This window comes from Lepus europaeus, chromosome 18 (genome assembly GCF_033115175.1).
Source record: "Lepus europaeus isolate LE1 chromosome 18, mLepTim1.pri, whole genome shotgun sequence".
In the NCBI taxonomy this organism is placed as follows: domain Eukaryota; kingdom Metazoa; phylum Chordata; class Mammalia; order Lagomorpha; family Leporidae; genus Lepus; species Lepus europaeus.
In genome coordinates this window covers 63,222,624-63,235,481 of record NC_084844.1, presented here as the reverse complement: position 1 = coordinate 63,235,481, position 12,858 = coordinate 63,222,624, and the positions used below count along the sequence as shown (strand labels likewise).

Sequence of the window (12,858 nt, the reverse complement as noted above, 5' to 3'; positions counted from 1 at the left end):
GCGTGACACCAGTCCCCACGTCTCCGCCTCCAACTGAGGCACGGTTCTGCCGTCCTCGCAGCCTCAAGTTCAGGGGCGCAGACAGTCGGACGTCCCCAGGGCTCCTGGTGCAGCCTCTGCTCCGGGAAGTCAGTGTGTGGCATGGTGCGCGGGGGCCCCCACCCCCCCAACTTCTGCCTCCGTCCCGACGCTTCCAAACCTCGGCAAAGTTAAGGTCAGGCTAGGTCGGCGCTCAAAGGCGGCTCAGGAAAACCTGCTGTGCCCTAGGCCGCCGGCTGAGGCCGGTTTTGCTCTCCAGGCAGAAGTGGGAATTGGATGCTTTTCCTTTCTGTAGCCCATCAATGCCACGCCGCTCGTACAGTCCCATTTCCTCATCTTCAGTCACAGCACGGGGACGAAGGCAGAGCTGGCTGGTCGCTTCAGAGCACAGACCAAGGCACTTTCTTCTGAGCTTCTCAGGGAGCTGGGGGGGTCAAGCAGACAGGAGACGCTGGACCACCGGATATGGGCTCAGTGCCTCGCAGGTGACGCGGGACAGGGCACACAGTGTTGACCGCTGTGCGGCACAGGCCAGGCACAGCCTTTGCCATCACGACCACATGGCTCTAGGGTGTGTGTGTGGGGGGGGGGCTGCTGGACCTCCTAGGAGTTTGAAATGAGCCTTGTGAGGAGTGAGTGGACATCCATGCTTTGAATACAACATCTGACCGGCAACAGAAACGGCAGCAGCCAGGCGGGGAGCGACAGGGAAGCTGTCACAGGCCATTCCCAGGTCCTGGAGGAGTGTGTGGAGCGTCAGCTACTCTGGAACATTATGGAAAAGTCACAATTTCTAAAATCCAAAGCTGCCACCAAAAGGGGCAAGTTTCCTAGGAAACCAGTGAGGCGTGAGGGGTGGCGCGCGCCCCGGCCCCCCTGCCCATCCTATGGTGTGGTGCCTGTGGGAACCGCTGGGCATACCTCGCAGCCCAAGCTGCAACCATCTTCAGACATCGAAGGTTCGGCACAGGGGCGCTCCAAGCAGCAGTGCGTGCTGAAGCCGTGACTGGGGGCCCGGATGCCATGTGTTCTCTGGGCGGTGGTGTTTCTGAATGTTTCAATCCAGTATGGCAACCCGAGGAACCCCTCAAATGAAAGTTCTAGAAGAGACTGGTCCCACGGCACCGGCCTCCCACTGCCCACGTTCAGGGACGTGAGGCTTCAGTCGCTGGCATTGTGCAGAGTGGAGAGGGCTGAGACGGTAGAGCTGCCCAGTGGTCACCGCCTTCACCAGAGACCTCTGGGAGACACAAGATTTTGCATCACCGGGATCCTTTGGAATTGATGCGTGGAGAAGGTAGTTTTAAATCAAACCCTAAATCCTGGAGTGAAACCATCAGCCCGTGAGGCCCTCTGTCCTTGGTGCGGAGCCAGGGGAGGCATCCTGCGGGCCACCCACGGCTCGGTCTCTCTGCTCACTCCCTTAGCGCCCGGGGCCTTCTCAGCCAACTGTGAGGCTACTGATGTGCCCAAGTGCACTTTTCCCAAGACCACTGGAGCGGCCGGCTGCAGTTTGGAGGAAGCCACGTCTGGCTGCCTGGAGTCATCTTGTATCGGTGGCGTCCCAAGTCACAGCAGCGCCTGCTGTGACTGCTCTCCAGCTTGTCACAGGACCCCCGGCCTCCCTTCCCTTTGAGACGAATGCCACACGGCCAGGGTCCTCGGAGACGGGGCAGACAGCAATGGAGAACACACGGGGGTGGGGGGGTGTTGGATGAGGGTGCCTGCGAGGGTGGGTAGGCAGATGTCCTGAGCAGACAGGGGCGCTCCACGCTCACACGCTGTCGGTCTGCGAATGTGCCCGACAGGATGGAGAAGAGACAGCTGCCACAGGTTGCCACCTCAGAAGCAAACACGCACCCCCAGACCTGCAGCACCCCACAGATGCACCCCCGTGGCTGATTCGGGCGCTGCGGGTCAGCTTTCATGGAGGAAATGAGAAGGCAGTCAATACCCAGAGTTTTCCCCACTTGGGGTGTGTGTGTGGGGGGGTGGGGAATAACTTTAAAAAAAAAAAAAAAAAGGTATGGGACCTTCAGGGCTGCGGGAAGCCCTCCATCTGCATACCGGTGGCCACTTCCTGGGACGCCCAGGGAGCTGTGCTGGCCCCTGTCACTGGGACACACAGGGAGACAGGAGGGCATCTCCTTCCAGGTCCCAAATGCCTTCCTTGTTGGGGGACTCCCGTGGGGAGGGTGGGGAGCCATGGGGCCAGAGGTGCACGCAGCCTCTCGGAGAGCCACACGGGAGCCTGCCCAGGACATCCCTATCGTCTGGGCTCTCGCTCACCGGGCTGACAGCCAGCCTGGCCGGCTGCACAGAGCCCCATCACCGTCACCGCACCCAGACCCCGGGAGAGGTAGTGAAGTGGTTGCAAAGGTTAGTGGTGGGGGGACCGGGGCATGGCTTAGGCCGAGGCCTGGCGCAGAGCATCTCACAGTGGGGCAGCTCCGTGGCCCCTGTCTGCCGCGCTCCCCAGCTCCTAGAGCCATCCTGGCCCCTGGCTCAGGCCCTCCGCGCCCACTTCCCAGGGAGAGCGACTTCGGGGTGGGGAAGGGGCGGGGTGCTACCAGCACTCCACTGCCACCCAGCTGGGCGGGGCTCTCCCCCCCCCCCGGCCCCGCCTCACTTGTCCAGGGGGCTACACAAAAGGCCACGGCTAGGGGCTAAGGGGGCAATGGACGTCTGCCCTGTTTTTCACCAAATCAGCAGTTACCGGCTGCCTCCATCGCCGAATGTGGCCGGCGTGCCCCAGCCGTCGTGCTGGGCCTTCCCACCCCACCGGGTGGCTGGCATTTCCTCTGTCCTGGCTGCCAGTTCTCGAAAGCTGGGGCCACCCTCTGCCCCTGCCAGGGGCCACCTTTGGCCAGGCAGCCGAGGGCAGCTGTCACTGTCCACCCAGACACCTTCAGAGAGAGCCACACGCCCACCCCTGCCCAGGTCCCGCTCGCCACACCACAGCCCCCACAGCCACGGCTGCCGCCCCGCCCCGCCCTCCCCACGCCCGAGTCACAGGTCCTGGTCTGGGCTGGGACCGCCTCAGATCTTGTACAGAAAGCTGGGGACGTAGTCAAACCTGAGCGGGGGGGGGCCGGCCCCGGGGGCCTCACGCAGGTAGTGCAGCTTCAGCAGCTCGGCCAGGTACTGCACCACCCTGACGTCCTCGTTCACCAGGCCCAGGTTCAGCTGCAGGAAGCCCAGCCGGCGGCTGGCAACCAGCTCGCGCGTCTCCTGGTCGTGGGCGGGCAGGTGCAGGTGGTGGCAGAAGGTATAGAGGAAGGCCTTGGAGCAGAGCTGCGTGAGCATGCTCTGGACGTGCAGGGAGTAGGTGCTGCCCCGCTTGATCTGCGTGCGGTGGTCGGCCAGCCGGGGCACCAGGGCGCCTCTGTAGAGCGGGCAGCGCAGGGTCTTGTTGTCCAGGTCCAGGATGCTGGTGTAGCGGCTGTAGCGGCTCAGGGCGTGCAGGGTGCCGGCGCTGGCCGGGGAGGCCACCCTGGAACACACGGGCCAAGGTCAGGAGGAAGCGCAAGGGCCAGGCAGAGGTTGGGAGGGGGCTCCCTGTTGCCAGGCCAGCTCCCACCCAGCCAGGCTCCTCCTGAAGGCAAATCTGATCATCGCCATGTCCGAAGGGCTCCTCACCACCCTCGCGACCACCGAGCTCGAACGCATAGGGCCCTCCCTGGCAGTCCCATGCCTGCTGGCCTGTTACTTCCCCAGAGGGGTTTTCCTCGGTCTGGAGCCCGCCAAGCTTCCGGCGGGGCCTCAGGAGCACGCACCTGTTTGCACCCCGGGAACGCCCTTGGCTCCCTCTGCACTTGGCTAGCTTAAACCTCATCCAGCCTTCCCGCTGCAACCCGGGCCCGGCTCCTTAACCTCGCTGGACTGCCCTGTAAGATGGCGACAGGAGTCCCGTGGGGCTGCTGCGGAGACAAATCAAGCTGAGCCTGTGCGGCACCCGGCCCCAGGGGGGCAGTGACTACCGTCTTGTCACCCGCAGTGTCGGCCAAGCTCTGACCCAGCCGGGGACTGTCCATCAGAGTCAGGGAGGCAGTGTTTGCTCAGGGAGGGAAGACGGTCACGTGGTTGGCTTTTGGAAGCTGCTCCTTAAGAAACCCTGCTCTAGGGGCTGGTGCTGTGGCGCAGCAGGCTAAGTCACCCTTGGGACACCCACAAGCCACACGGGAGGGTGCCTGGCGCCAAGTCCCGCCTCTGCCTGAATCTGGCTTCCAGCTAATGCGCACCCTGGGAGGCAGCAGGGGATGGCACGAGCGCTCAGGCCCCCACCACCCATGTAGGAGACCCGGATGCAGCTCCTGGCTCCTGGCTCTCGGCTTCAGCATGGTCCAGCCCTGGTGGTTGGGGGTATTTAGTGAGTGACCAGAGGATGGACCATCTCTCTGTCTCTATTAACAAATTTATCACTCATGGATCATCTCCTATATGGCAGCACCCAGCTGGGAGGCAGGCTGCAGGGGAGGACCTGGGATTCGTCCTGCGGGAGCCTGGCGTGACGGGGGAGAAGGGGCTGCCCACGTACAGCAAGGTGAAGGGGGCGCGGCCGTGGTTGGCGAGACCAGGCAGGTTCGTGGAGGAGCAGCCGTGGGGCCGGGCTGGGGAAGAAGGGTGGCTCTAGGGACTGAGGAACGCCAAGGCAGGCCACGGCCAGGCAAGGTCACAAAGACGGGCCAGCCGGGACCCACATGGGCCCCGCACTCTGAACCACAAGGAGGGCAGTGGGCGTGGACCACAGGCACCCCACAGGCAACGAGGAATCGGTGCCTGCCGGCAGCTGACGCCCAAAACATTCCTGAAGGCAGTGAGAGTCGGAGCCCATGTTCCCGTGGCCTCTGTGCCTCAACGGTCCCACCCTCCTGGGGGCCTTCTCAGCTCTCTGTACTTGCTTCTGGGGGAAGGAGCCCTGTCCCTCACACAGTCTGCTCTTGAGGCACCCTGCCCTCCCCAAGGGGGCCAGCCCCCAGGCCACACAGCCCCCACGTCCAGGCTCTGTGGTGGCTGCACAGCCAGGCCACACCTCCCTTTCCCCACTCCCCATCTCTGCTGGGACGCCTGTCTCAGCCCAGCCTTTGGGGTACAGCTCTGACACCTTCCATGGTACAACTGTTTCTCTCAGAATGCGCTGACCATTCCGGGGGCTGGTGCTGTGGGGCAGATGGCTAAGCCTCCATCTGCAGCTCCACTTCCAGTCCAGCTCCCTGCTAGTGTGCCTGGGAAAGCAGCAGAGGATGGCCCAAGTCCTTGGGCTTCTGCGCTCACGTGGGGGACCCAGAGGAAGCCCCTGGCTCCTGGCTTCCGATTGGCCCGGCTTCAGCCATTGCAGATCTCAATCTTCCATCTGCTGGTTCACTCCCCAAATGCCCACCACAGCCAGGGCTGGGCCGGGCTGAAGCCAGGAGCCTGGAACCCCATCTGAGTCTCCCACGTGGGTGGCAGGGACCCACGACTGACCGCCAAAGTGGGACTTGAGCCCTAGCACTCCAGTATGGGATGTGCCACAACACGCACCCAGTAGCTGGCTACTTCTGACTGTTCCTCCATTCTTGTTTCCCACACATCTCCTCGGGAGGCCAGATGACACGGGAGAGGCACACCCCGGGCCCTCTTCTCAGCTGCGTGGTACCCACTGCTGAGCACTGAAGATCACCACGGCCCAGCCCAAGGCCGGGGACCACCAGTGAGGACACAGAGGCCCATGCACAGCCGTGGCTTGTCCCACATCACCCAGCTGGTCAAGCGCTCAGGCCATGACTCAAGCCAGGGCCTCTGACCCACACCAGCACTTCCTCTGCCAGCAATGAGCTTATTTTCCAAACAGGGCAGGGTTTGTCACTGCTGCTTAGCAAGCAACACTAACTACCTCTGCTGCGCCCTGAAACTGACAGGAGACCAGCTCAACTGTCCGTCTCTCAGCCCTGGGCGGCTGACCCAACCTCTCGGCACAGGAAAAAAATCAAGAGCTGGTGAGACTGGTAGTCTGAGGTGCAATCCTTAAGACCTTCGACACCGGAGCTGGTCTTAAGGGAGCCCAAGGACTGAGGCGCCAGCATGCAAGAGGAGCCCCCCGCGCCACAGCTTCGAAGACGGGCGGTCACTGCTGCAGAGGCACCTCCCCGCCTGCCATCGGCCCGTCTCTGAGCACCGTGGAGAGCCAGGGGCTTGGCACGTTCTAACTGTGAGCCCTGCCCACTGCTCCAAAGGCGCTCAGCATGGTTGGTGAGTGAATGAATGACAGGAGGTGTTCGGTCCAAATCTGTACAGTGAGCGGTGGCAGCACCAGGGCCCAGTGCAGACCACCCACTGCTTCCTCCCTTACCTGCCATGGCCCACCATGAGACCACACCTTAATGCTATGTCCACTATCCAGCCTGCCCAGGCTCGCCGTCTGTCCCCACGCTGCCCTCGCCACAGTCAGCTGCTTCTCCAGAGACCTCCTCTGGGGCACAGGCCTCACTCCCCTGCCTGCACCTGCACCCACGTAGGTGCCCTATGTCTTCATGTGGGGCAGGGGTCCAGAAAGGGGAGTGAGTGGCACGCTTTCTCAACACACTGGAGCCAGTGTGTTCCAGTGGCCTCTGGCCCTCACAGTGCCATGCTCACGGTCAGCCCAAGTGCCTGAGGAGCAGCGCCACAGGCCGCCAACACCCATCGTCACAGCGACATCTTGTGAACCAAGTCTGCCCGCAAGGGCACGGCCTCCGAGAGGTCAAGCCGCCAGCAGCACAGTGGCAGAGCCGGGACAGACCTCAGCACTGGGCAGCGTCTGGCACCTGGCAGTCCTCGTATGTTTTTGGCAAAGGCCCATGCTGCAATCCAGCCTCTTGTTTTCCTAGATGGAGGAGTCACTTGCCTGGTGCCCTCTGGGAAACAGCAGTGGCATGGCAGCCCCGTAGCCCAGATCTCCCCCTGCCCCTCCGGGGGGCCTGGACACACAGCCCACAGGCAGCCGCCCCGCCCCGCCCTCTCACTCGGCTGCCCACAGCTGACCTACGACGAGCCCTCTGCCATTCTGACACCTCCGAGAGGGGAGATGCAGCACAGGTCTCCGGAGAGGGTCTCACGGGGACAGATTGCCGAGCTGCCCCCACAAGACACAGGCCGAGGGTTGGGGCACAGGGAGCGAGTTGGAGAATGGGGGGGGGGGGGGTGAGAGACACTGACTCATCGCGGCACAAAGAGCAAACGCAAACACCGCTCGGGGGAAGGCTTCCTTCTGGGGTACAAACTGCAGGTGGCCCCGGCCCAGAGGCACAGGGCGCCGGCAGGGCGAAGCCTGCAGGACTCGATGCAGACACGCGGCAAACAAACCTCCAGATTCAGACTCCACACCCGGAAGCAAGGGCTGGCCGGCCTCCCCGCCACCTGACGCCATGCCACGATGGGTGACCCCACCTGCCTGGTCACTCCCAGTGTATCACGAAACTGGCCATTGCAGGGGGCAACCCGCTGTCAGATCTCTCACCGCCCTGCGCGGTCACAGGCTCTGGTCACCTGTCCCCTAGGAGTGACTCTGCCCAGGTGTTTCCAACTGACACCCAGCACCTGCCAGCACGGGCTGTGGAGACAGCACTTGCCGAACCCCCACCACCACCACCACCACCACCGTCACGGGGGTATAGCCTGACACCGCGAGGGTTCCAGCGAGCTCCCTGGGACCCCCACCGGAGGGACAAACGCAAGGAGACTTGGGAGATGGCAACCTCCCTGAGGCTAGGAGTCCACATAGAGAGAGAGCAGCGACAGTGGGGGCTTCGACGACATGGAGAGCATTGTTTGCCCTTCCTACCGGGTGCGGGGAGTGAGGCCCGGTGTGTCCACCCGAGGGAACGCACTCACCAGGTGCCCAGAAGGGAAATGATTTGCAAAGGGTCACGCAATGAGGAAACGGAACATGGACTGACGCACTGAGGCAGGGGGCTCGGTCAGATCTGCGGAGCAGAACTGGGAAAGACAAAGCGCCTGCTAACCACAGCCAGGAAGAGAGTGCACGCAGAGGGAGGGAGGGGGCAGCGGGTTAGGCCATCGGCTACATTGCCAGCATCCCCTAGGAGCACCGGTTCCAGCCCCCTGCTCCACTTCTGATCCACCTCCCTGTTAATGTGCCTGGACCAGCAGCAGGAAATGGCCCAGCTACTTGGGCCCCCAGCATCCACATGGGAGACCCGGCTGGGGTCCCAGGCTCCTGGCTTCAGCCTGGCCTTTGCGACTATTTGGGGAGTGAACCAGAAGATGCAGGATCTATCCCTGTCTCTCTCTCATTCTTTCAAAGAACCAGAGAAATCTGACAGGACAGAAACAAAACGAGAGCCCCACAGAGGCCCTGCTGACCCCGCACCAGGGCTGGCCGCCCGCCCTGGCGTTTTTCCCAGATCTCTCCTCAGCCAGTGTTGACACCACAGTGTGAACTGGAGGCTCAGCGGAGGACCTGAGAGAGCTCCAAGTCTGGCCCCGCCCAAACCTCAGGTACACCAGGTCAATCCCACGTCTCACCCCACCCTACCCCAGCCAGAACCTCAGCGGTAGGTCTGAGATGGTAAAAATGCCCCCGAATAATTCTGAGACTCTGATTGGCCGCTACTCCAGAACCATGACCTCCTCCCAGAACGGACAAGGAACTGGAAATCAGAGAAGGGAAACAATTTTGCTGGAATTCAGCCCGTGAGTTTGCACTCACGTGACTAAAATTCTCGCCTCCCGATTCTAGGGCCACGCCCAGCCTGCCTCGTTTCTAACCGGCCAGCCACCCCCCCCCCCCCCCACCATCACCACCACCCGTTACCTCTGCAGGCCAATAAGCTTCCACTTCTGGAAATCCACGATGTGCAGAGGGGAGGAAACCCAGTGCTTCACGGGCTTGGCGCAGCGGCTGTAGTTGGGGACAAAGATGGACAGCGCCGTCACGAGCTTCCTGACGATGCTCTCGTCTTCCCCGAGGACCACGAGCGTTCTCCCGCTGAGCAGTGAGTAGATGGCCGGGTGGGCAAAGGGGTACTGGCGGATGAACTTTAAGGCGTTCTGGCCAGCCTTCTTTTTGTGCCTCTCAGAAGACGGGCCAGCGGGGTGAGCAGAGGTGGGCGTCCGATCCGAGCCCGTGGAGGCTATGCTGCCCACATAGCTGTGGGTGTCCGAGCAGCTGTCCAAGCTGGTCTTACTGGTATCCCGGCTGGCCAACAGGTGGCTTGGGTCCAGCTCATAGACAGGAAACCCCTCACAGCTGTTGTCTCGGGGAGACGGGTCAGTGTTGTCCGTGGCAAAGTCCACGTGGAAGCCCTGCTCCTTCTGCCTACAGCGCTGTGGGGGGATGCTCACCACCCCGTCCTCGGCAGACAGCGCGTGGGCTGCGGCGGGCAGGGGCAGCAGCTGAGCGCTGCTCTCCTTCCCGATACAGCAGGACGGGTCCACCTGGGCTGCGGTGCCGGCGGCCAAGCCGCCCTCCTCGGCCTCTGGCAGCCCCAGAGGGCTGAGGCTTGCGTGGAAGTGGATGGCTCCCTCGCCGTCTGCGTAGGCTTCTTCTTCGTTAATGGCACTTGGGTAGCTGGCCTTAAAGTCGTCAGGGATGAGGGCCTCCGAGGGGCAGGTGCTGAGGACTTCGATGCTGTCCTCGCTGATGGTCCTGTGGCTGACGGCTTTGCTCCGGACCACCTGGGGGCTCAGGGGCGCGGTGAGGCTGGCCTGGCTGTCCGACTTTGCCAGGACACAGGCGGATTTCTCCGTGCCCAGAACCTCGATGCTCTCCCCGCTGCTGACGCTGCCCTTCATGTCCATGTCCAGGTAGTCCAAGTTCTCCTGGCGGTCAAAACTGCCCGCTTCCTTGTCCCCGTCCTCTCTGAGCTCCTGCTCCATCTTGATGGGCACGGACTCCACGCTGGACTTGTAGGAGCTACCACTGACGAGCACTTTAGGAATCAGGCATTCTTCCAGGGACCTGGAGGGCGGCCTGTCGTGACTGGTCTGAGAGCGCATGCGCCCTGGGTGCTCCGTCGCCCTGTCGGCGTCCTCCACCAAGTCCTCGAACAGGAAGTTGGTCATGCGCTGTTGTCTGCGAAGCGCTCTGTCGATCTGACTGGTCAGGAGGTAGCACAGGTCTCCTCTGAACATGTGCTCGATGTGGCTGAGCTGGGCCAGGGTCTGGGTGAAATACTCCGTGTCGCACAGCTCCTCCAGCGTCTTCAGCTTCTTGTCGAAACACTTGGTGGACTTCGCTTTGATGAGTTTGGGGGTGTAGGTGGGTCTACACGTGCAAGGGTCAGCGTGGGCCGGTTCATCGTCAGGGTGAGAGGTAGCCGGTGCCCGCTCCGCCTCTTCCTGGCCGTGTTCCATCTCGCCAGAACACAACTCAGACCCCTTCAGCTTCCGGTGAGGGTAGGAGCGGATCTGCTTCAGCAGGTCCTGGTGTTCGATGATGGACTTCTCCACGCTGGCCAGCTCGTTGGCCTTCTCGATGGCCTGGGACGAGTAAAAGCCCTTGTCGTTGGCTTTCTTCTGGATCTCCGTTTCTGTGTGCAGCACCGTCCTGGTGTAATCCAGGTCCTTGAGCTTCTTCTCCAGCTCCCCCGCGAATGCCTTCCTGTTGCCCGTCTTCAGGCACTCGGAGGCCCTGGAGAACTCGGCGGACAGCTCCTGGAACTGCTGCATGATTTTATGCTGGTCGGCCGAGATGTACGCCATGCAGAAGGGCCTCACGAAGCCGCGGGCCTCCAGGTCGTACAGGGTCAGGTGGTGCACGTAAGCGAACGCTCCCTCCTTGGAGTCGCCAAGCACCACCTTCGAGTCCTCCACGAAGTTCAGCTTGGGGTAGGCGGAGCCGGGAGGGTGGCCCACGAAGGAGGCCTGGTAATCCACAGACATGATCCGCAGGGAGAAGTAGTTGAGATCGAAAGTGCCGAACACTTTGGCGTCATTGGGGATGGTGAGCAAGGGCTGGGGGCCCACCTGCTCGGAGAACTCGGAGATGAGGATGAAGTCCCTGGAGAACTTGGCTCCAGACAGCTTGGACCACGGGTGGGCTTCCTGACTGGCGAATGGATACAGCGGCACTGAGTACTCCTCGGGCAGGGCCGGTTCATTGTAAGGCTCTTCCTCGTACTCGTCCTCCTTGGTGTAGGCCACCACGTCAGGGGCGCCGATCATATTTCCAGGTGTACGGGGAGAACATTGAGAGGGTCAATGGACACCGAGAAGGAAGTCCCTGCCGCCTTCTTCGTGCCCCCTCCCCCAAGAGGGGTCCCAGGCTATCTCACACGCCGGAAGACCACAGTCCCCGCCGCCCGTCACTGGTGCAGCTCCTCCGGAGCCCTCATGAACCCCCAACACTGGGGAGGCCAGCTGCCCGCCGCCTCCTCTTCTTCCTCTGGCGAGCGCGGCCAGCGCGAGGCACCTGCAGTGAGGTCACCGGCACTCCCCCGCAGCCACCGCGACAGCAGCCCCCGGGCAGGAACGGGTGCCTAACGTGAGCTACGAGCCGCCGCAGGGGTCGACCAGGCGTTGTCGCCCTTCCCCCCCACCCCACGCTCCGAGCGCAGAAACCGTCGCGGCTCTTTGGACGCCACAACTCCAAGCCAGCTACCGCGGCGCCGCCATCTTTGTGTCACATGACCCGCAGCGTCAGCGCCTCGTGACCCGGAAGCGTCCGCGCTGATCTCCCAGAAGGGACGGAGGACCCCATTGAGAAAGAGAGCGCCTGCGACATGACTGTGTCCGCACGCCACCCCGGCCCCTCGCAAGGACGAGTCTCATTATAAATCAACCGCTGTCAGGAAGGGGAGGCGGGGCGGAGCCAAGCGGGGAGTGGCGGAGAGAAACGTGCGTGAATGAGACAGCCGAGAGCGCGGGGCAGTCTGGGGGTTGTAGTTCGCGGTCGCTGCGGGGCAGTCTGGGAGTTGTAGTTCACCGTAGCTGCGGGGGCAGCCGGGGAAGGCAGAGTGCGCGCGCCTGGCGGAAGTGGCCCGGGAAGGCGGGCGGAAGCGGGCGCCGACGTGCGGGGTTCCGTGCCGGCGCTGCGGTGGCCGGGGAGCGGCAAAGGCTAACGGGCCGGTGGGACAAGTGACGGGCGCAGACGGCTCGCGGAGGCCCCAGTTTCCTCACGGGCCGCACCTCTGGCTTGTCCAGCATGCGCAGGCGCTCGGCGAGCGGCGGCGGGTGCGGGGCCTAGGAATGATCTTCCCGGTCGCCCGCTGCGCGCTGCGGTGGTGGCTGCGACGGCCGGGAGAGCGTGCCTCGTCCCGCGCCGCCATGGAGGTGGCTCTGCGGGGCGCGCGGAAGGTCCTGTGTGTGGCGGAGAAGAACGACGCGGCCAAGGGCATCGCTGACCTGCTGTCCGGCGGCCGGATGCGGCGGGTGAGAAGGCGCGTCGGCGGCTCGGCCTGTAGGACCCCCCAGCCCCCAAGCCTCTCCTCGGGCCTCACCGACTTCCACCGGCTTGGCCGCACGGCCGCGTCCCTGCACCTTGCTGCCCAAGACCGCCGGGGCAGGTGCCGCGATTTTGCGTTCTGCCTTCGACCGCGATCCACTCGGTTCCCCAGTTAGCCCTCCTCCGTTCCCTGCAGGGTTTGGGGGGTTAAGGGTGAGGTCGGAACTGCCCCCTTTCCCGTGTTGCAGACTGATTGGGGGAGAGGCGCGAAGCGTAGGGGGTGGGGGCTCCGGGAATGTGTTCATTGTACGCCTTGGAGGCTCCCCGGAGGAGGTGCCGCGGGCACCACCTGGTCCTAAGATGGTTTTCTGGAAGCTCTGTGCTCCTGTCCCGGGGGAGGGGGGGAGCTTCGACCCCTGTTTCCAGCTCTGCCATAGTGGGAGTGGGGAGTTAGC

At 63.2% G+C, this 12,858-nt stretch overlaps 2 protein-coding genes across 4 annotated transcripts in view; one reads left to right on the top strand and one right to left on the bottom strand.

Moving 5' to 3' along the window:
* Positions 1 to 3,043: 3,043 nt before the first annotated feature.
* On the bottom strand, positions 3,044 to 11,590 carry LOC133746749 (guanine nucleotide exchange protein SMCR8-like). The gene is made up of 2 exons (XM_062174995.1): positions 8,834 to 11,590; positions 3,044 to 3,532 (listed from the first exon to the last, which is right to left on the bottom strand). The coding sequence occupies exons 1-2, from the start codon at positions 11,182 to 11,184 to the stop codon at positions 3,079 to 3,081; spliced, it is 2,805 nt and encodes a 934-aa protein (XP_062030979.1). The 5' UTR covers positions 11,185 to 11,590; the 3' UTR covers positions 3,044 to 3,078.
* A 181-nt stretch (positions 11,591 to 11,771) lies between these two features.
* LOC133776541 (DNA topoisomerase 3-alpha-like) overlaps positions 11,772 to 12,858 on the top strand; it is a 29,652-nt gene continuing 28,565 nt past the window's right edge. The window contains exon 1 of one of the 3 annotated variants that reach the window (XM_062215523.1): positions 11,772 to 11,856. Coding sequence is in view for 1 of the 3 variants with exons in the window: in XM_062215521.1 (XP_062071505.1) it covers positions 12,208 to 12,390 (183 nt within the window). In the remaining 2 variants the exon portion in view is untranslated. Of the gene's footprint in view, positions 11,857 to 12,020; positions 12,391 to 12,433; positions 12,525 to 12,858 lie in introns of those variants that run through there. The other 2 variants (XM_062215521.1, XM_062215522.1) reach the window with 2 other exon arrangements.

Excerpts from the sequence above, each read along its gene's own strand:
- LOC133746749 (XM_062174995.1), bottom strand. The coding sequence starts at position 11,184 with ATGATCGGCGCCCCTGACGTGGTGGCCTACACCAAGGAGGACGAGTAC. Across the intron at positions 3,533-8,833 it reads AAGCTTATTGGCCTGCAGAG|GGTGGCCTCCCCGGCCAGCG; the intron begins GTAACGGGTGGT and ends CGTGTGTTCCAG.